Source organism: Microchirus variegatus (genome assembly GCF_963457635.1).
Source record: "Microchirus variegatus genome assembly, chromosome: 11".
NCBI lineage: Eukaryota > Metazoa > Chordata > Actinopteri > Pleuronectiformes > Soleidae > Microchirus > Microchirus variegatus.
In genome coordinates, this window is record NC_139812.1 from 13,780,157 (window position 1) to 13,802,240 (window position 22,084).

The 22,084-nt window shown below is 43.1% G+C and overlaps 1 protein-coding gene across 2 annotated transcripts; it reads right to left on the minus strand.

The window, feature by feature from the left end:
• Nucleotides 1-776: 776 nt before the first annotated feature.
• Nucleotides 777-21,689, minus strand: smoc2 (SPARC related modular calcium binding 2). Of its 2 annotated transcripts, none has more exons than XM_083897251.1 (13): nucleotides 21,357-21,689; nucleotides 15,933-16,095; nucleotides 13,731-13,837; nucleotides 13,489-13,588; nucleotides 12,702-12,737; nucleotides 10,531-10,578; nucleotides 9,097-9,171; nucleotides 7,451-7,637; nucleotides 6,184-6,266; nucleotides 1,966-2,065; nucleotides 1,624-1,871; nucleotides 1,423-1,460; nucleotides 777-1,274 (listed from the first exon to the last, which is right to left on the minus strand). In XM_083897251.1, the coding sequence occupies exons 1-13, from the start codon at nucleotides 21,429-21,431 to the stop codon at nucleotides 1,251-1,253; spliced, it is 1,284 nt and encodes a 427-aa protein (XP_083753377.1). In that variant the 5' UTR covers nucleotides 21,432-21,689; the 3' UTR covers nucleotides 777-1,250. The 2 variants fall into 2 exon arrangements, with proteins under 2 accessions (XP_083753377.1, XP_083753376.1); XM_083897250.1 differs by having other exon boundaries at nucleotides 12,693-12,737.
• Between the last annotated feature and the right edge of the window lie 395 nt (nucleotides 21,690-22,084).

Below are 22,084 nucleotides of genomic sequence, written 5' to 3' on the forward strand. Positions count from 1 at the left end.
CTCCTCTGTTCTCCTGGGGTGTTAAAACCAGACCATTAGGCTGGATTATTTCACAGACCAGAAACTAATGTGTTAATCATAAATTAGAGGCTAAGCCTGAGTGAGCAGGTCAGTCTGAGGTTAGTCCCTCTGCACTATAGGAGACTTTCTGTGTGAAAAGCCATGGCTTAGCACTTGGTAGCCCCAACATAATCAGGCAGGAACAATGTACAGTACTGTGTAATGTGTCAAAGCTACTTTAAGATGAATGTTAAGAAAGAATCTATTCAATCCTCTGTGACTCTTTAAATGTACATTCACTGTGTACGTGTACTTTATGCAAATACATGTTAACACACACACACACATGCACTGGCTCATATAACGCCCTTTTAATGGGCACTCACATGACAAACAGCTGAGATAAGTCCATTTATCTGTCTTCAGTCTACATGGGGAATCTTTGACAAGAACAGAAATAAATACCATCCGTGTTTTTTTTTTCTTCCCATTCTAAAATTATGCCTCAGGGGAACTGGCATGCTGTCTTAAAATGGGATGATACACGACCTTTGCTATGTGTGACTAACACTTGGCTCCTAAAGACAAACAAAGGTATTTTATTAAAGATCCAGCAAGAAATCACAAAACAACAGACATGATACAGAAAACACAGAAGACTAATTGGACGAGAGAGACACTAATCCGTGATTCAGCGTCTCAGGCAGATTAAGACTGGCTGACTCAAAGAGCACAGCATTTTATAAAAGAGTTCTTTATTTCTAATAAACAGTGAATAAATGTGAACGTGTAGGATGTTTTTTTTTTTTTATGATTTAATGATGAAAAACATTCATTCAAACTGCTGTACAAAGCACAGGAAACGATGCTATATCTCAGGACATGATCAATCTAAATTATTGTAGCAGTGATTTAAACATCATTAATATGACAGGACAGGTACAATGGGAGGAGGGGCACGAAAAGTGTAACATCAAACAATAAGACTTGTTCAACTTTGAAAAAAAAAAAATACATTTTTTAGATACACAAAGGACACATACATTGTATGTGTTAAATCATTTTTGTTTGTCAGGACATAAAAAGCTAACTACATCATTCACAGATTCAGCAGTCTGTTTAAATACCTTATTTCTACAAAGTGAATTTACATTTCTTTTAAAGTACAAAGTGCAAATACTATGGTTCCCATTATTGCCGATTGGTGAGGGCACATTCTCCATGCAGGAGGGGAAATCTCAGTTGTGGGCTTAGCCTTGCCTCTTGGACTGATTCTGAGGAGAGGGAATTAAAGTGACAACATATTTAATGACAATCCTGAATATGTCAACACTGACAGAGCTTGAACAATGTGCCATTATAGTGTCATTACTTCTCTAAAGGACATGTTATCCAACAGTATGAGAGGAGAAATGAACTTACTAGTTTACTGGAGGGTAAGCCTTCTCCTGCTTTGGCTGCTGTGAGACATAAAAACAGAAATGTAAACGAACACAAGATGAAGAATACTACAAATATATTCTTCATTATTTCACCACCATTTCGCCACCTAAATGGAAATCCGTTGCTGGTAGATCACAGCTAAACTGTAGTTAGACATCTGATTAAGATGATTCTACTCACCCTCTTCTTTGGTCACCCCGAGGCAGCCCATCAACTCCTGCAGTGAAAGCGCCTTGTCATTGCTGATGTCGCAATACTCGACAAACTTCTTCACACACTTCTTTGGCTTGGATTTCTTGCGCAGGAAGCGTTTGAAAGGCTTAATCTCCTTCTTTCCAATGTCGCCACTGGAGTTTTTGTCCAGCTGGCTGAAATACCAGTGGACCACCCTCTCTTCCAGGGTGTGGCTGGGGTCGGGCTCGGCCATCCTAAATGAGAGACATCATTAGATACAGGCAATTGTCTTGGATGCTGCAGCACAAAGTACATTTTTTGCCCACTGATATTACTGTTGCGACATACCTTCCGGCTGACGCTGGATCTGTGACAGCGTGCACCATGTCTGTCGACAGCGCATCAAGAACACTTGTCAGGAACTCTGTTTTCTTTGCCCCAGGACAGCCTGGAAAATAAACCACAAATGCGTGTACAGTTCATTCGGAAGAAAGTATTCTCATCAAACACAGAAAAATATGCAGCACGGCATTGAACATGTGTGTTAAGGTGGAATGCTGCCGTCACAGAAAACATGTTTGGGGAGGGACGTCGTAACAGGCGGCGCAGGTTTAATGTGAACAGCACATAAAGTCAGCAGAGGAGAAATTATACCCAAACAAGACTTTCACAGTTGTCTTTAACTCCCTCCCATAAAGTGTCAGACCTCCCCTCATCTGGAGCAGGAAGAGAGTTCCCTGCCAATCATCCTGGAGGCCCCTGAGTGGTTTTGACAGCCTGGGGCACAGAAGATGTCACAGAATATTGTATGTATGGACAAGAGGCTCCATTCAGCACCTGAGACTCACCTGACACATCAAGGGGGATCAAATAGAGTCTTGACTTGATTTATAAAGGTATGTATCAGAGATCAACAGCCACAGCAGCTGATCTTTAACATGTACTATTTGAAATATCAGACATAATTAACCCATAATCCTATGAGGGTAAATCTATCACTAACTACCCAACTAAAACTGACAGAAAAGCATTATTTCATTCAGACTGATGGCTCGGGAAAAAAGGGTAAAATCAGGGACAACTGGAGTGGAATGACCCTAATGATAGTAATTGTCTGTTAGGCCACAAGAGTGATGCAGAGGTTGTTCTGGAAGAGCTGAAGGCAATGGAAGCCTGAGAGATTCCTGGATTCCTCTGGGCTCTCCTCTGCTTTCTCACAGGTTGACTTCCTTCTGCTCTACTGCCTGCAGAGAACAAGAAATTCTCTTTTTATGGCCCAGGCCTGCGGGGCCAGATTCTCTTGTGTTGCAGATAATAGCATGCTTTGCCTCTCTCTAACAGGTGGCGACCAGCATCGGTGTAAACACCCAGCTCCCAGCCTCCACTCCACCTTTCCCAAGTAGCACAGGGGCTCTGGCAACCTGCGCCAAGCCGAGGACTGAAATATTCACATGTCCAAACTGTTCCAGTCTCCTTTACACGCTGAACAGACTTGCAGTTAAGTTTTAGTATCTGACCCACCTGTCAATGGCCAAACTGGTGCTTTTCTGAGCTTTTTGTGGTAAATGAGTCTAGACAGTCACACGATTGCACCGTCAGTAGGCAAAGGGTTTTTATCTGGCCTCTGACTGTAGAAACATTTTGTGGGATGGAAGTTGGACATGGCGCTCAGTGTTTTTCAATGAGAGCATATGTCCTTTCCATAATGCTGCAGGAATTCAAGCAGCTCATTCAAATGGGGAGCCACCATTAAGGTCCTTAAAGACCTTCCCCTCTTGGCAGCGAGTGTGTTTCTTGTGGGGGCGGGACAGATCAGCTTCTGTCTGTCTGGGCACTGTTTCGCTGACGGGCCAGGACACAAATGTTCCTGCTGTCATTCAGAGGAAATTGAGTCTGGCCATTTTCCGTTCGGTTCAAGGCTGTGGCAGCAAAACGTCTGCTGCCTTACTTTGCGATGATTATAATTATGGAATGTCTCCATTTGTCCAGATACGGGACGGAATCGAGCTGAGAAAAGCCTCAAGTGATCACGTTTTTCTTGCTGAAAATCTCAACATCTACGCCATTATACGCAAACCCCCATAATTCTGCTGCTCTTAGAAAATTGGCCAGTAAGTGCGCTGTATATAGCAGTGTTTTTCTATGCAGCCATACGGGTCAGGCTCCTGTCAGCACTGCCTCAGTGCTCTCCCGTGAGTCTGCTCCGTGCAGAGAGCTGAATATACGGCTTTCCTCTCCTGCTGCTTTTAGAGCAACTTGTTCCTATCTTGCCTCGTTCCCCCATAAACCTCTCAACACCTGTGCTTCAACAGCAAATAAGCTGCAGCAACAAGAAGGCAACATTTATAATTATCCCAGGTCCATATACTGCAGCAACAGGGTTTACAGCTGTCGATGCAATTTCACAGGGAGAAAATAAGATGCTGTATTTTCTGACTCTGACCTGGGTGATGTGTTTTCTTTTAAAGGTTTACAATGAATGTGTGTGTACTTGTACGAGTGTCTGTGGAAGCTGATTGCTGAATAAGTGTTTTTTTGTCCCACGGCACAGTGTTTATAAAGGTGTTTTGTTGGGCTTTCTCGTGGGATAGTTGTGTCATTTTTCCTGCTCCATAGATCAGTAAAAATATTTACCAGTGCTGCCACTGGAAGGCAAAGACCAGGAGCATATATTGGTCTGAGGGACATTCATCTGTGACAGCCAATCTCACTGTTTTATACACACGATACAAAAGTCCTTGATGCAGAGACCGAGTGCTGCTCTGCTACTAAATGCAGCACCTGCAAGCAGAGAGCACAGCTCTGCTCTGGCAAACTCTTAAATAAACAGTTATGGATGGGACAGAAACAGTGGCAGCTCTGTTCATCCGCTGCCGGATTATTAACGTGTTTACCAAACCACCAAAAAAGGCAAGTTTGCCAGACACCACTCAGCTTGACACTGTGATTTGGATGTCAGCATCACCTGCGAGCTATAACTTCACTTTGCACTGGTTTATGAGCAGCCATGCCTGATGACTGATACAAACGCATAAGGACGACATGCACCATTGAGGATTTATAAGTGTAAAGAAAATAAAGCTGAATAGAAACCGCTCACTGCAGTGTGACGCTGTGTCGCGTATGACACGTAGTTTGAGAAACAGCTTCATTTATCGTTGTCATAAAAACAGACGCTTCAGATAATAATAGTTTCCCAAATTTGATTCATATTCATGATGCCACGTGAGCTCCATCGTTCAGCAGATTCATTATCAGTCCACTTCACTTTATTCCTGAGCTTGGTTATTACATTTGAGTAAAACATGACATAAGGTCTGTAATTGACCACCAACATAAATAAAAATGTATGAATATAATACAATAATAATTTAAGTGCAAATAAAATGTTACAATATTAAACCCAACGTCAGCATAAAGAAGCCTTTAACGGACAGAAAATACCACTTGAAATCCTTCAAAATATGATTTTTTATGCACATATTATGATTAATCACAGCTTGGGTTCAGTTTAATATTTGATTGGCTGATGAATTGCAAATAAACGGCACAAAATTTTGAATAATTTGGAGGTAATTTGGAGTCCCGCTCACATTCACATCAAGCGTGACACACTCAAAGTATTGCTGATTTTACAAATACGGTGACACCTGCTGTACTAGCTCAGATAAATGATGCTTTCCTCCTTATATGTATTTCTTCAAATACATCATGCATACTTTACAGCACTTTCAATCATTAAAACACATTTATTTATTTATTTTTAATGACCTTTCACGGCCCACCTGCAGTACCGCCATGGCCCACTAGGGGGCCGCGGCCCACACTTTGGGAAGCACTGGGTTAGGGGAATGTTGGTGGTCTCATAGGATCACAGAAACCAGTGGTGTGGGTAGAACACAGACATTGCAACGTGAAATTGAGTTATTTCGTGAGGCCATTCGACCACAGACACCAGCCCTCTAAATGTATTAAATGCTTTTAGATAATTGCTGAAATTATCTCGATAATTTTAATTTATCGTGACATTTGTGTGACTTCATTTCTCTATCTAACTGCAAATTGCCCTCAAACGTATAATGTTTTCACAATTTTAAGTGTCAAATCCAGACTAGCAAACATTTATCTATCAAAGCAAACACAAGTCTCACCTGCAACTAAACCGACCCCGTCGCACACTGCCCTCCTGCCCTCAATTTACTTATCTACACAGTTGTCAGTCTTTCTATCACTACCTGTCTCTGGCATCCTATTATCCATTATCTCCACCTCTCCTCCCTGCTGTCTCTCCTCCACGATATCATCCCGGTATCCTCCGTCTTCCATGTCAGTTTAAGAGTAATCCTGCCCCCGATCCGTCTCTGTCTCCTTGCTTATTGACCAGTGAGGGCCAGTATCTGGTAATCCTCAACTCATTATCAAGCATTTCCTTGACCACCAAGCGTGCTTATAGTGTCTCTCTCACACAGACACACACACACACACACACACACACACACACACACACTGTTATCACAACCTTGGAGGCTACTTCGCTGCGTCTTGGTCCAGCCTTTGTAGACCTACCTTGGAGATGCCTGCTTCTGTAATGGTCCTTGGGTTTGGTTGGGTGGGCCCTCGCATTGCCATCACACTTTGGTTGTTCATACCTGTGACAGAATACACCATGTGAGAAAAGGCCAATTAATTCAAAGTTGAAATGGATATAAAGACGTCTTTTTTACGGAACTATGAAAGAGAGAAACCCCATGTTTTCCAATTACTCCCTAACAGTTCAGTCTCTGGGATTCAAATAATTGTTATGTGGCAAACCAGAGGCTGTGAACGACTTCCAGAAGAGGGGAAGGATTTGCAGCTGGTATGAGGACAGAAAGAAGGAGGGGCAGTGCAAAAAAAAAAAAAGTGTGAGATAGAGGGAGCGAGGCAGACAGGCAGTCAGAGAGCGTGGGACACAAGGAAGCTTTCACAGCCTCCCTTGTTGTAGAGCTGATGAAGTCCCAACTGCTGCTGTGTGAAGAGAGCAGAAGCTGCTCTGGGACAAGGAGAGAGAAGTGGGGGGGGGAGTCCATGCTTCCATATGTGTGCTAATGTGGTGTCTGGCACTCTGCCTGGAGACTTGTTAATTTGATACCCAGCCTCCCTGCTCAATAAGAGTGCACCAGTGCCTCACTCTGCCAGTCTGACTGACCTCTGACCTGCCGCTTCTCAAACCACTGAGTTGCTCTGTCTCATCAGTGGTGGCCATGTCTGTCTGCATGATTATGTCACACTTATGGGCATTTTCTCAGCATCAAAGTCAGACTCAGACATTTTTTTCCCCTTTTCTTTCCTCTAATTAAGGCTGAAGTACGAAACCTTTCAATATAAATGCACACATAGTGCCAACGAGAAGGCAGAGACATCACAGCTATGCTAGTACAGAGAGATGGTGAGATGGTAGCAATGGTTGGAATATGAATCTAGAGTTGTGCTTTCAGAAAGTCTGATGTCACTGCCCACCTCCGTGGCTGAAAATGCCATGCACTGGAGCATTATGTCTAATTTTGCATAATTATAAAGCCTCAGACGACCTGGAGCAAGACGATGCTTCATATTCAGTGAGCCAACAATGGTCATGCAACTGGGTCATCCAGTTTGGACAGCCTCTCTGTCAGCTGGTCATTCTGCTGTGTTAAAAGTGGCTAATGATCAGTTACCCTCTCTGTGTGTAACAACTGGCTGGTTTGTTTGCCAAAGGGAACAGAGCAATAAATTCCGCAAATCTTGGTAAATTGGGGGTAAAAGCAGATTAAAGATAAGCCACCAAATATTGCACGCTTGAACTTTCCCTCACCTGGTGGAGGTGCCAGGAATGGGCCGACCAGTGTCCACCAGCACGCACCAGCAGTAGCCGGTGGACGGGTGGCATTGGACCGGCTTGTACAGACCTCCGTGGGCACAGTCGGGTATGAAGACGGCGTCGTTCTTGTGCTGCCTCGCCTCTTCTTGGGCAGACTGCTGCTCTTGGTCACATGACGAGGCTGGAGAGAGAGAAATGAAATCAGCAGATCTATAAGCGGATTGTCTCGCACAAATTTTAATTTCATGGTCACATTAATCACATTAAAGTGCGACAAAAGAAGTACTACTATAATAGTATTTCCTTATTATCACACTATGACATTGTTATGTAAAGTGTTCCCAAATGATTTCAGTTGAATGCAGAAAAGGTGCTCACATGCAGCCGCTCTCTCATTACAATGCTACAAAATCCCAGAGGTGGAGGAGGACGACTAAGAGGAGGAGGAGGAGGATGAGTGTTTGGAGACAGTGTGTGTAGACTGCTGTATCAGGCCCCCGTGGCACTGTTTACGGACATTAACGGGCTAATGACTACGTACAGCTCCCTATGCCCCAAGTTAAGTAAATATTTGGACACTCAACTGCCCTCTGTGGATGTGTGTGTGTGTGACAGGGAAAGAAACAGACGGGACAAAAGCAGCAACTGCGGTCAGCCAGACTTTTGCTTTCACACACCTACACACAGTGACTCAGTACCGCTGGGTAAAGTACCAGGGATCTATATGTTTACACGTGGAAAAACATGCAGTGCTCTAGGAACTTCATTAGAAAGAAGCGGTTTTGCAGAGCCTCACCAGGATCTAATCACAGACTTCTGTGTGCGTAGTCGCCTGAATCTCTGCAGTGAGGTTCTCCGACAGAGATTTGAATATTAAACTTGTGGACTTTTCTGGCTATGAAGGCTTTCATCACCACTCTGTCCCTCTCTCTTTGGTGCTTGCCTCGAGGCTCGGAAGCTACTGTGGGATTATGGATATGCCTTTTCTTTGTTTATTTTCATTAGAGATCTTTAGCCACACAAAAGAGACCAAATGAAATGCCTCCCCGGTTTCTCAACCGACTTGCTTCGCTCCAGTTCCTCCGTATGGACTCTCTTTGTTGTTTTTTTTTTTTTTTCTTTTCACCCCAATAGCCCAAAGAGCACATGGTAATCAAATCCATCAATGCTGCATTTCTCAGGCTTTTTTTTATTGGTTGTAAATTATGATAATGAGATTCACACGCAAATGCGCATATGCACACAGGGTTCTCATCTTTAAGATGGGGCCCAAATTATTTTGCAAAAATAAAGATAAATCTGCTTATCTGTACAACGTAAACAAGCATGTGTTTCACAGGAGAGCAGAATGGAGTAGCTGAAAGAATAGGACATCCTGTGTTTGTGCCATGTGCTGATAATTAAAGATACGCCGCAATGGAGAGAACCACTGAGAAGCAGATCCTCAAAGCCGACTGCACTCCAACACCAAGATGTATTGGTTTCACAAGCCACCATCTGTCCTTAAAAGACAGGAAAAGCCTCAAACCATGATTGCTCACACAAGTAGGAAAAACAGAGAGCGTGCTTTCAGTTGAGGTTTGCAAACACCCCATCGCCTTCATTAAAGAAGAAAAAAAAAAGTGGTCTTTGAAACTCACATGGTGCTCTGGTTCTATTGTTCTGTCGACTGCGAACCTGCTCCGTCCACAGAGTGGGGTACTGGGAAATGATGTCTGAAAGAAATCACAGAGACAGCTTTATTAGCTTGAATTGAAAACACACTCGTTTATATCTGAGCCAAACCTGCTGCTTCCAAAACTCACAGACTGTAAAATGCACATCAAGGTTATCGTCTCTCATACTGCCGGAGTAGACATGGAGAATAAATTACATATGACAGTTGTGTCTATAAAAATACAGCAGGAGAAACAGGAGTAAGTAAACTGTTACGACGGGTCTCAATCTGTCTTTTCAAATAATCTCATCAAATCATAAAACAGTCCATGGAAAAAAAAAAAAACAGTGCTCAAATGTAACTTTGCAACATCTGTTTGGCCCAAGTGACAGTGATTGATTTTCTTCACTGCATGAGAAATGGAGGATGTTGTTTTCTTGTGTATTTTTGTCCGGCTTTTGTTTTTGGTACTTTGAAGTTGTTGTTTCCTTTTTTCGCCCCTGTATTATCATTGCTGTTGACAAGGAAACTTCTATTAATGTTCAATGTTTTACCAAAGTGACAAGTTGCAAATTCAGTCTAGTAACTGTGTTTATTCTTATCCTGCTTTTCACACATGGACGACAGATGAAAACCTGCCTTTTGGCAAAAACTTCACACAGTATACACTCGTATATATATATGTACATATATTTACCATATTTACAGAAATGTCTACATCAAATTAACCAATGAATAAATACATGTTGAACACTTTATATGAACGTCCAGTAACAACATAGTGACATAACAATAATCATTTTGTAATAGAGTGGTAATATTATAGTAATAATAATAATAAAAAGGTTTATATTACAATTATTTCAGTTATATTCAGGTAATAACTGAAATTCACATTTTACATGGTTATTACCAAGCTAATGGTGATTATTACAGAAATACAATGGCATTGCCAGAATATTACTTCCCTATTACAAATGATTACCATACTATTGTTAGTATACTATAGAGTACAAAGTACCTGCTGTGTTACCAATTTGGACTTAAATAAGTTAATACTACAAACGAATGAATAAAGAATGTTATATATTATTATATATGTATGTATATATGTACACTACATATGTATATGTATATATATATATATATACAGCCACAGTGGTGCTATTCAACAAAAATGACATAGTCTCTCTCTCTCTCTCCGAATGGTTTATTCTTAAATACTATCAATACAAAAATGTGTTACAATCATATTTTCCTTAAGGTTGTAACTATGAGGCTCTTTTTCCCTTTTAAGGACGGGATTTGGTTTGGAGTCAGTCAGTGGCGTCTCAGTAAACACAGACGGAAGATCAAATGTTTTTTAGCTCACGGTTTGACAGGGGAAAAAAAAAAGAAAAGAAAAAAGAGAGCTCACCTTCTTCATCTGCAGTGGGATGTGGATCCACCACTAGTCCAGTCTCATCTGCATTTAGAATGGAGAATATTTGCAAGGAGACTACAATTACGAGAGTAAGCTAGATTAGAGAATATTGAACCATGTGAGATTTGCACATTGCCCGGGCCAAGAAGGACGGAGACAGAAGCAGAGGTGACGACAATTAGAGATGTCCGTGAGAGATGGAAGTGGAGTAGACTTGGAGTGAGAGGAAGAAAATAGTGGTCATATACTGTATTCCCATAACTTTGCTTCATGCAACAGGAGAGATCGTTACGCTACTGAGGACAGATTGAGGTCAGTTTTAATGAATGTGGACCAGATGAGGATCAGTGGTCCCTGATGTTCTTCTCCATCCTTTCATTGCCTGCATTTAATTTTGAAAGCTGTGTGAAGGTGGACACCCACACACACACACACATGGAGTTAAGGACGTAGAAGCCAAGTCTGAGACGAACAAATTAACAGTGGGAGAACCGAGCTCAGTGTTTGTTTGGCCTCTGTTTGTATGATTTGTGGTGGGAGGGAGATGGGGGACTGAGGTTTTGAGCAGCTTAGGGGTAAAACCACGGCCGTAGGTGTGGTTAACCTCAGTGTGGGTCACTCATTCTGCACAAAGTACAGCTCTGTTAATGCATGAGTCAGGGCATCTCTAATACAGTCACTGGATTAAGCTTAACTTCTTTTCTTTAAACAAAGAATTCTCCATTGCAAAATCAGGATTTTACATCCAGTATTTGTTGTGCCAGCCATTCATGTGCTCCGTGGATAAAAATATATAAGCATGACAGACTGAGGCAGACCTGTTATTACTCAGCTCACTAAACGGATGGAAATGTCATTTGAAAAAGTGTCTTTATGATTTGGATTTACTATAAACCACAAGTGACCTCTCTTTTACATGACTGTAACACCTCTTTTAGCGTCTGCCAGGAAAGCCCCGCACCATTTGTGGTCAAATGGCATTAGTTTTACTGCTGTTTGTCCGTCGTCGGCTGCTAATTTGTCAAGTTAAGCACCAGATTTGGGTTTATGGTAAAAAGTTTTTATGTTGAACTTTACCAAATATTATAATAATAATAATAAAAGTGCTGCAATGGCTGCTGTAAAATGCTTGATAGGCTTCTGCGAAATGAAAATATTGATACAATCACTGTTATTTTCAGTGCTGGCACACCACAATACTACAGTTTATTCTGCTTTTTACCACTCTGTTTATTCAACCAGTTCAGACTGAACCGCAGCACCCCCCCCCCCCCTCTCTATGTCCTTCTTTCCTTATTCCCTACTACAATTCTTGCTTCTCTCTCAAATTTTTGCATTCCCACATGATCTATGTGTAATGAGATGGCTGGGCTCAGGCAGACACCGTATCCAAGACTGTTTACAGACATAGAAGTAATGTAAGCATAAATGTCACATTAACGGGAATAACCTATGTGACAAACACAGGAGGATGGACACACACACACACACACACACACGTTTCTCTCTCAAACACATATTCATACATGCAAACACACACGTGACCATATAAGGAATCAACTGAAATGACAACTTCAAATCGCTAAAGTGTCTAAAATGGAGACGGAGGAAAAAAATAGTGGTTCTATGTGTGTGGAAGAAGGTTTATGCTGATGAGAGACAGAATCAATGTATAGAGGAGAATAAAGAGTTAATGTTTCCTTGTGTCTGTTGCTGAAAAAGAACCAAAACAAAGAGGAGGAAAAGTTAGACTTTCTGATGTCATTGTTCTTCCATTCTGGCTGCCTCCTGGATGTTTGGCTGCCTGGTAAATACAACAGGCGGTGGTTATAGGTGCTGTACGCTGGCGGTATGCATTAAAACTCACCACAGCTTCTCTCTTAAGACTCGTTACTCAATAACAGCCTGCTTTTATATCAGCCTTCAGGCAGCTCACTCTCTCTTGCATTGACAAAATATTAGGGAGACAAGCTGTAACAGGCGACCTGCCTGTTCCATATCCAACACAGATGCAGGAAAACAGGCAAGAGAAACACGTGAATACAGAGATGTACATGCACGAGTAAATACGCACACACACACATGCATACACACAAACGTAGAAACACACATGCACACATTAGCCTTATGAAATTTTCCTTGATTTGCAGTCTCACCTGCTTTACCTGGCTCTCGTGTGGTCGCTCTCTCTTGTTTGGATCCTGCAAAAACAAGTTGAAATCAACTCAAAAATTCATCACCAGACAAGCTTTTTATGTTGATACAGAAGATTAGAAATATTTGGCCTCGTTTTTGAGCCTCATGAACAAACAAGCACATTGGCAAAGGGAAATAGCTACTTACAAAAGTAATTAATTTTGAGTGTTTGAGTGACATTAAGTCGTTTTTTTTTTCAACTGAATGTCGGCAGTTTTAAACAATAGCTGCTACAACCACTGCATCTGGAAATGTCTCACTATTCTGAGAAAGCTGAAACTTCCGAGGCAGCCCCACAGAGAAGCGCACGGATGACATGTGGCATTGGTTATTTGATTGTTTGGCAGACACCATCCTCTAAGAACACACTCAACACGTTCCTTTTGTTGCTCAGCTATGCAGCGAGGGTTTTTCTATTAGGCTTATTTACACCACAGCTCCAGGCCTTGGACAACGCTCAGTCCTCGGGTGGCCCTCGAAACCCTGTGGCCGCGAGTCAAGTTGCTGACCATGTTCTCATAGGACTCCCAAACACACAAACACAGAGAGAATGTCATGCTATGCTATGCTGACTTCGATGCATCATCGTTGCTTCATAACGTGACACAAACCACAGGACTGAAAATCTGCCATTTAAAATGTCAAACATGGGGCTTATTGAAAAACTTTATGTCTGCACAAGTGCAGTGAACTGCTTATTACAGCGAAAGTTTACCATTGCAAGACAAGTTGTGGGGATTTTTTTTTTTTACCCACCTTGGCATCGAGGCTTTTTATTGGCCACTGCTGAGCCGCTGATGGGTCTGCCATTGGGTGTGACACACCAACAGTATCCAGTGTAACTGTGGCACTGAACCTGCAATCAAAATAGTATGAAGCAGAAATGACATTTAAAAAAGTAATTATGAAGGAACCTTCAAATTAAACACATTAATAATAACACAAATTAATAGAAAATAGTTATTGGATGTTTATGGGTATTTCATTTTTGTCATTACCTCACTATATGTACCATCAGGGTTGCATACAGGCACAAAGACCTGTGGGAAGACCTTCTTGGCCTGCTGCTCTGTGTACTTCTTCTCTGCTACACATCTGGATGTATCTGAGGAGCACCACAAATCACCACAATCACTACACATCACAGAGACCCATGGTTCAACCCACAGCTCAACTATTTTCTTATGCCGCACAACTATGAAACCGACACTTAAAAAAAGTCAGTAAAAGATGTTGAATCTCACAGATGATGAAGAATGAAAGCGAAATGCAGGGAGAGACGGGAGAGGAAACAATTCAAGACATTTCAGAGGCGGTGGATACTTGTGCGGCTGGGAATAGAACCAACACCCACGGTCTTATTAGGAGCAAGTCAGGCAAGCCTGCACAATGCCTGGTGGTAAAGCTATTACTGAGCGAAGCAGCTCATGCTGCTACTGTAGAACATTCCAGTCAGTCAAGAAAAGGGCTGATGCACAAGGAAAAGCTGACCCTTCCTTAATGTCTCGGAGTCCGTCTCACACTCCTCCTAAAACATAGAACATCTCCCACTCCAGCCTCCTCTGAGTATTCATTGATATAAAGGAGAAGTAAACAATGTTTACCTTCACCACTTTCCCCTGAATGGGAAAGTGATATTCCATGAATGGGCACCCGACTGCACTCACTCATGCCTTTTCACGTCCCTCTGTCAGAGACATAGCTCATCCTGTCAATCCACAGCTGCCTCATCTCACCTGACTATAACAGCACCAGCTGTGCAAACTCTCAGCAAACGTGGGACAGTAGTTGGTTTAATAGTAACTCGATGTGACACATAAGCTGCCACGAAATGCTCGTCAGGCTGTCAGGCTCAAATCACATTAAGACAATGACTCATGTTTTTTGGAAGTTTGAAAACATTCAGTTTGGTCAGGAGGCTGCATGTCGCTGGCAAGTCTTTCAATGGGCTGTCCATTAGTCACATGCGTGGAAATGTGCCTGGTTTTCTCTCTGGTCTGTGTCTGGTGTGTGTGTGTGTGTGTGTGTGCGTGTGTCACTGTCACTGGAGAAAGAAGAGAGCAGAGAGAGGAGAGGAGAGGAGAGGGGGGAAAGATGCTGGGTGTTTCCGGATGGGGGGAAAACAGAAAAGTGAGTTACGCTAAAGTTAGCTCCGGTGGAAAAACCCAAAACCATCGTCCTTCTCCAGGGGGCTCTGACCAAAAAAGCTGACTGGAAAAAATGACAGGACACTTGAATCATCTGAGCGCAGTGATAGAAAACAAATGTGGTGCCAGTCTCAGCATCCTTAAACACAATCCCCATCTCTGTGCTCCCAAGGCAGATCTGCCCTCTGGTTTATTTCGGGGTGCTGACGCGGCTGCCGCTGCTGTGTCTTTCACTCTGGCTGTCCAGAAGCAGAGGGGGGTCCAAAACACTTATACACCCACTGTTATTGACGCATACAAAACGACTTTCATAGACCCTTGTCCCTTTCAGCTTCCTAGCTGGAATCCTCTATTCTGTGTCCCCGGCGTTGTCCGCCATATCCAGATGTCCGCTCCGAGACGTTGCCATAGAGACACAGCATGGGTGTTAAATTGTGGAATGCATTTCCATCAAATGAGACGTCTTTTTAAGCAACTCTTTTGCTGCACAACACTCTCTGCGTTAGTAATCTTATAAAGTAACATGCGAGAATAGTGCATTGTCCTCGGTCTGTAGAGCAACTAACTAGTATAGAGTTAGGGAGAACGGTTGGGTGAGAGGATTCAGGGCTGAAGCATTGGGGTGTCTGGGCTCTTCTTTCTAATGACAACAATGAGGGAGTCTGTGAGCTGTCTGACCTCACTGGCTCTCCTTCCCATTTTGCCTTTCATCTCCGGTCCTCCATTGCTCACACATGTACAGCTTTACATCAATATCCTGCAAATGAGACCCATTCATTCCCAAATCAGTAAAACTAAACAAATAGCTCATTTTGACAAATGAGCGTACATCTCTTTCATTGGCACAGATGGTGTGAAATGTGAAATGATGAAACCAGCCAGGCGGAAGGAAATCCCCCTCCTACCCACTCTCGGTGTGTCAACCCCACTCATCCACCCAGCGCTCACAGAATCAATTACGCCGAAGTGAATTGAACCCACAGGTTTCCACCGCGACCCTCGCTGCACATGTGAGCGCATCAGGCTGTGCTGAAGTGTGACTCATGACCTAACCTTTGCATGTCCCTCGGATGACCTCTAGCTGGGGGTCACGGCACTTGGCTCGAAGGAACTCGCAGCGAGATGTGAAGGTCCTGCCGTCGGAGGCACACAGGGGTTTGCGAGGAGCTCCGCTGCATTCCATGTTGCACTCCTTGTCCTGGTCCACCCGCAGGAACTGCATAGGTAAGAAAAGAGAAGACCAGTCACCTCCAGGCACCAAAACATTTGAATCATCAACAAAAGGTGTGATTCTCTAAGAACTAGATGTTGGAGCCTGCATCGTGGCAAATGTTCAATTAAACCGGTAATACACTGGACAAACATCGCCAAATTCATACAAAACGTTAATTCTGCTGTCATCAGATGTTCATAACCTTCAGAAACACACAATAAAGCACTGATTAACAGCACACGCAACACAAGGAGAGCCACTGTCACTGCAGGCCTGTCAGGGGTGCAGCCGTGATTTGTCTTTGTCTAAAGGGCCTTGACTGACACTTCTGGTCTTGTCTTTGTCTGTGCCAACAGCTGCACAGGTATTCACCTGGAATCCCTCCTGAGGATGTTTTAGTCAGCCATGAAAAAAGAAAGAAACAGGGATGGAGACTCCTGGCTGAATGCATCGGATCACCTGTGTCAATGCCACTATTGTATCTTCCACCATTGTATGAAATCTCCTCGCCAGGCCACACAATGAGGTGGTGGTGTGTGTGTGTGTGAGGGGGTGAGTGCTGGGGTGGCAACAAGCTGTGACTGCTACAAATGAATGAAAAAACAAGTGAATGAAAGAATGGCTGAATAAACTAGATGTCAAGGAGCTTTGTCTGGCTACAGTGGGAGTGTTGGATTTTCTTAAAGTTGGCATGATTTATTCAGTGCGGTGGAAAAATGATTGGGGAACATCTCCGTGCCCATGCTTATGCAGGTGCTGTTTATCCAAAAATAAATACCACGCAGTTTTTGTCTTCTCCTATAATGAAAAGAATTGCTTTGATTTTTCATTGAGTTTTTGCGCTTTTGTTTTGGGCTTTGTTCAGTTTTCAGGGGTCGTATGGTTCCAGAATCAACTTTTCACTGTTTCACACCCATGCGAACACACACACACACACTGTGGACTTACCGTTCTGTGGCACAAAGCGCAGAATCAAAACCCCTCGCTTAAAGCTTAAGCCATAAAAAAAAAAAATCTGCTATGAGTTATGAAAAGAAAGGGCACGGCAAAATAGAAGAAGAAAAGTATCCAGGAGGAGGGCGTGATGATCAGCAATAAAATGATTTGTTGTGTTTGACATCTTACAAATGAAGTGAGAGATGAGGTTTTGGTGGTAGCCCTCAGCTTTCAGACAGGTAGGGCTTCAGGGCTACATGCACCTGGAAGAGGGTTGGTAGGAAAGGGGGTGTTGCCCTGGGATGGTGGGGTGGGGGGGTATAACCCACTCTGTCAACCATACTCATAAATCTTCATGGGGGATCAGATAGGCGAGGCCCGTTCAAACACATTGGAAGAGCAGCCGCAGGGAGAGAAAAAAAAAAAAAGTATTTTGGACTGAATCAAATTTTACAACATGCCTTTTCTTCTATGGATTTTTAAAGATGTGACTTTTATGACATGCATTTGCATGAAACAAAAGTGCAGTGTCGGGATGCTGCAGTGCTGGGTGACAGTTGGAAGAGTGAGAAGAGAGAATTGTAGGACAGTGGCTTGCTGCTTTCTGACAGTGGGGAGGGTTTTGTATTTTAGGTTTGCCATTGCAACTTAATCTGTGAGGAAGATGACAGTGATTATTGTGATGACTTTATTAATTTAAAGGTGCCATATGTAAGAATGTGGCCAAAAACGGTTACTACATTCAAATTCGAAATACCGAGGTCTTTTGGGTTTCATTTTGACGTAACTGGCAACCCGTGGTTGCCCGGCAGCTGAGACTCTACTGACTGCAATGATTAGTAGACGGCAGTAGGTGGCGCCACATGCCAAAACATGATTTCAAAACATAAACATGATTTGCAGTTTGCAAAATGTTTTTTTAATGCAAATATTTTGGCTGTACTGTTGTTGTTGGTGAGTTCAGTTTGTTATATGAACATTATTCCTGAGTCTCTGTGACATATTAGGAGGCTTTTATGGCCAGTTGCTTTAGATTTATTACATAATGAATCTTTAATGAATTGGTAAAACACAGATGCCACTTGGTATCTCATCAACTAAGCACCTGTTAACCAAAGGACTATACTTTGTTTTAAACTGTTAGAAGACACACTTTGATATTATCTTTACAGAACCACTGTTTCTTGAGTTGGATACTCTAGTTCTTTAACAGACAAACTGTTGCTGTAACACCGCCTTGCCCCTGTTTAGTATCTCAGACTTTGTTTTTTTAAATTGTTTGCATCATTGCATCTAACTGACAGTCTCCCGTTGCCTCCCTCTTTCCCTGTCCCCCCAAACTCATTAGGACATCGTCCTGCGGCAGTGACCTCTTCTCACCCTCCACTCTGTCTCTCACGGCTCACCCTTTCACACAAAGTCCAGCAGGGCGTGACAGGCGGGTCAGAGGATGGGGTTTTGCAAAAAAAAAAAAAAAAAAAAGTCCACAATCTTCCAACACCAGTGACTGCTCCGGGGGTGGCTAAGTATGTCCAGCTGTGCTCGCTGGTCGACCGCTATAGCTTCACCACAGTGCACCACACTGACCACCCGGCTGCTCACACCACACCAGCATTATCAATATCAGCCCTTGCCAGGCAATAGACTGACAACTCAAGCAGAGTCATTCTGCAGCTCAGCGTCCTGCTAAATGTCCACTGTCCCACACATAACAGGATGCCAAAATGCCTGCTAGTTTTATAAAAAAGTCTCCGAGAACACAGCACTTTTCTTTAGATTCTTTGCAATGAAATCGGCCACCCATGAAATCAACCACCCAGATTCACTGTCAGGCAGATGAGCACATCAGCAACAGACCTGAAACTCAGTGAAGGTAACGAGCATGGAGGGACTATGGTGTGTTGAGGACCTCTTCCACCTGTGCTCTACTACTGCCCATCTTTGTGTGTTTGTCCTGTAGTGATAGATGGATGAGGCAAAGCTAGAGCTCTGACACTCCCCTGATGTCTCATTCCAGCCTCTTCAGGACAGCATCACCGCCACAGAACCGTGCAACTGGATGTAACTGGAGGTAACTGGGTGACCTTCATTTTAGCTTCCACCCTAATTCATACAAAAGATTCAAACAAGACCGAACACATATTGTGACTCAAATCCATTTATTGCTTAGATCCTTTTCTTTTCCACTTCCAGCCAGCTGCCTCATTCATTCTCTGTTTTTCTTTCTCTTTACTTTGCTCTCTTTCCTTTCATTATAGCCCCTTTCTTTCTTTGACCTCTCTTGGATGATGCTTTTTGCATCTGCTCAAATAATACAAGAGGTTGGCAAAAGAATAAGAGACGGGCGAGGGAGGGCGAGACGGGTGGAGTGCAAGGGAAATTTCTTTTCCAAGAGCAACCAGCATACACATCAAATCCTATTACCTCCTCTTGGCTCTGCTGCATTGTAGGATTGAATGGAGTACGAAGGAGGTGACCCTCCAGCAGAGAGCACATTGTAGACTGATAAGGGCCTTCTGGGCTAGGAGGCCCGCTTCCAGCACCCAAAGAGGCCCCTCACACTGCAGACCCATAGGGTCAATAGGGGCCCCAGCTGAGAGCCGTGGCAAAAGTGTTAAATGGCCTTGGTGGGAGTTTTCCTACATGGATGCTATAGGATGCAAAGGGGATCATTAGTTTCCAGCATAGTGGAAAGGGAAGAAAGTGACAGCTTTTAACCAGGCTACCAACTCAATCAAAGGAAAAGCCCTTTAATTGCTATGAAAGATGTTAAAAAGAAAGAGAGGTGCTGTGAAAGGCCACCGATGATCACGTGACCATGTGGGTAGGTGCACAATTTTACAAAACCCAAGATCGAGCCCATAAGTTATACTAAAATAGCTGACATTTGAAAAAGGGGCAGCCGATGTTTTATGTTCTCTCGTCTTTTTCACACAATATTTCTTCCTTCCATAAATGACGGACAAAGTCTGGTTTATAATTTAATCTGAGCAAATAACCCATATATTTTACGGCCTGCTTTAGCTAAAATATGGCATGAGTACACTCTCTTTAAACCGGCAATGTCATTCAAACAATAAACCGTTAATCACCCGCAATGTTCTATAAAACTAGAAGTGCCCCATGTGCTATTCCAATAAAGGTCTAATAAACCACAGTGGAGAAATGTTTCCTTCTTATGGTCACATCCACAGCACAGTGCACCCTCGCCTGTGCCATATCAAAGCACACCACAGAGACAGCTGTATTATTTGCTGAGTAAATATTACCACCCAGGACCCTTTAATAAGGAAACAATATACATATGTGTATATGTGCATGGTGAAAATATAGGGGAGCATCTACCCAGAACACTTCCTCCCACATTCCACAACTCTGCAGCGCCATCAGGGAGAAAAGATCTGCGACCCTTCACCTGCAGGTTAACAACTCATGGCCATTTGTTTCCAGTTGGATATTAAAGCATCTTCACCCAGATCATAAATAATGGTTGCTGGAGGAGGAGGTTGTCACTTCAAACTCTAAATCATGGGGGGGAAGCCTCTGACAGGGCACATTCCGCTCTCTCTGCTATTTCTTCTTCACCGTGATACCTGCACTTGACTGTGGCCATGAAATCTCCCCCATCTGCTTTGTAGATGCTTTTTCTTCTCAACCTGAAGAAAAGTGGACATTGTGTGTTTTTTGTTTTTTTTTCTCTTGTAAACAATGTCATGTGCTTTAGTGCCACAGACCCTCTGGCTCTATCATCTCAGGGCTCTTTTGGTGCCACAGACCCTCTGGCACAAGCACCTTAGTCTCTTAAGGGCCCTTACAAGTACAACAGTTAATTGGAAAAAGGAGCAGATGAGCCAAGATGCTGCAGGGAGGCAAAAACAGACCAACCGGTAGCTTTGTCTGCTCAGATACAATCTGCAGGGACCGAGACTTCACAGTGTTTTACACTGTAAATCTCTCCGTTTGATCATATCTTAAGTTATTCCTTATGTGGCAAAAATACATCATCTTGGTTTCTAATATTTTCTTGAGCTTTGATTTCTGAAAAATAAGGGACATCTGGAAAAAATGACATGTAAAATCATCAACATAGGCTATAACATTGTTAAAACGGCACTTAAATCGTGATATGTATTCATGATTCCGACATACATCTCTGATATTAAGATTAGAAAGAAAGACCATCAAAGAACACATGGCTGGGCTTAGATTGAAGTTTTCGTGACTATGGAAAACAGAGTTTGCCAGTGAGTGTAAACTTTTACGCGTGGAATGTAAAAACATCACTCTAAATTGAAAACCAATATTTAAACTTGCGTGGTTCTTCCTACCGTGAGAGCGGAGAACTTTTGAGCGCGCCCGGCGCACAGCAGGCAGAGGAAGACCAGAAGCGGACTGACGCGCATCCTGGCGCAGCGCGGTGATAAACTCTCCAAATTACGCACGGTCAAAAATGTAGTCTGTGTTGCCTGGACTTCTCCAAAGCACAAATATTGTTTCTATAAAAAAAAAGATTAAAATGCTTAAAAATCCACAGTAGTCCTTGTAAAAAAAAGTCAGTGGTGGAGCAGGGGGTTGCTGGTCTGTTTCACTTCGTCTCCTTGGTTTGGTCTGCCAAAACCTTTATGTAGACACTCTCCTTATTTCTGGCAGTGCGATAACCCCCCCCGTGTCCCTGACCTTTTCCCTCCCTCGGTGTCTCTTCTCCCTCTTTCCAATTCTACTTGTAATCTCCACACCCCCTCCACACTTGATTTTGTGGACTAGATCCCTTATCGGATGCAGGCAGCTTCCTCGCCGGTAGGTTGGTAGGTGTAGGTTTGGAGGGACTCCGTCTGCTGCTGGTAGCTGAGGCAAACACGTCAGGTATTATTCTCCTGGTTCAACCCCCCCTTTTTTTTCCTTCTCTCTTTCAAAACCACAACAATTCCCCTTTCAGGAAACTGTTCTGATGATGGGTCAGGAGGAGACTGGGATGAGAGAAGCTACTGTCTGTTGAGAGAACCAGCAAGGATAAGAAATGTAGTGTGCGCCCAAACACTCCTGCTGCTTGACACCC

Bases quoted from the DNA above. Each gene is read 5' to 3' on its own strand.
- smoc2 (XM_083897250.1), bottom strand. From the start codon at position 21,431: ATGCGCGTCAGTCCGCTTCTGGTCTTCCTCTGCCTGCTGTGCGCCGGG. The intron at 12,738-13,488 runs GTGGGTAAAAAA...TTGTTTTTGCAG, and splicing joins TAAAAAGCCTCGATGCCAAG to GATCCAAACAAGAGAGAGCG. The intron at 1,275-1,422 runs GTAAGTTCATTT...CCCTCTCCTCAG, and splicing joins GCTTACCCTCCAGTAAACTA to AATCAGTCCAAGAGGCAAGG.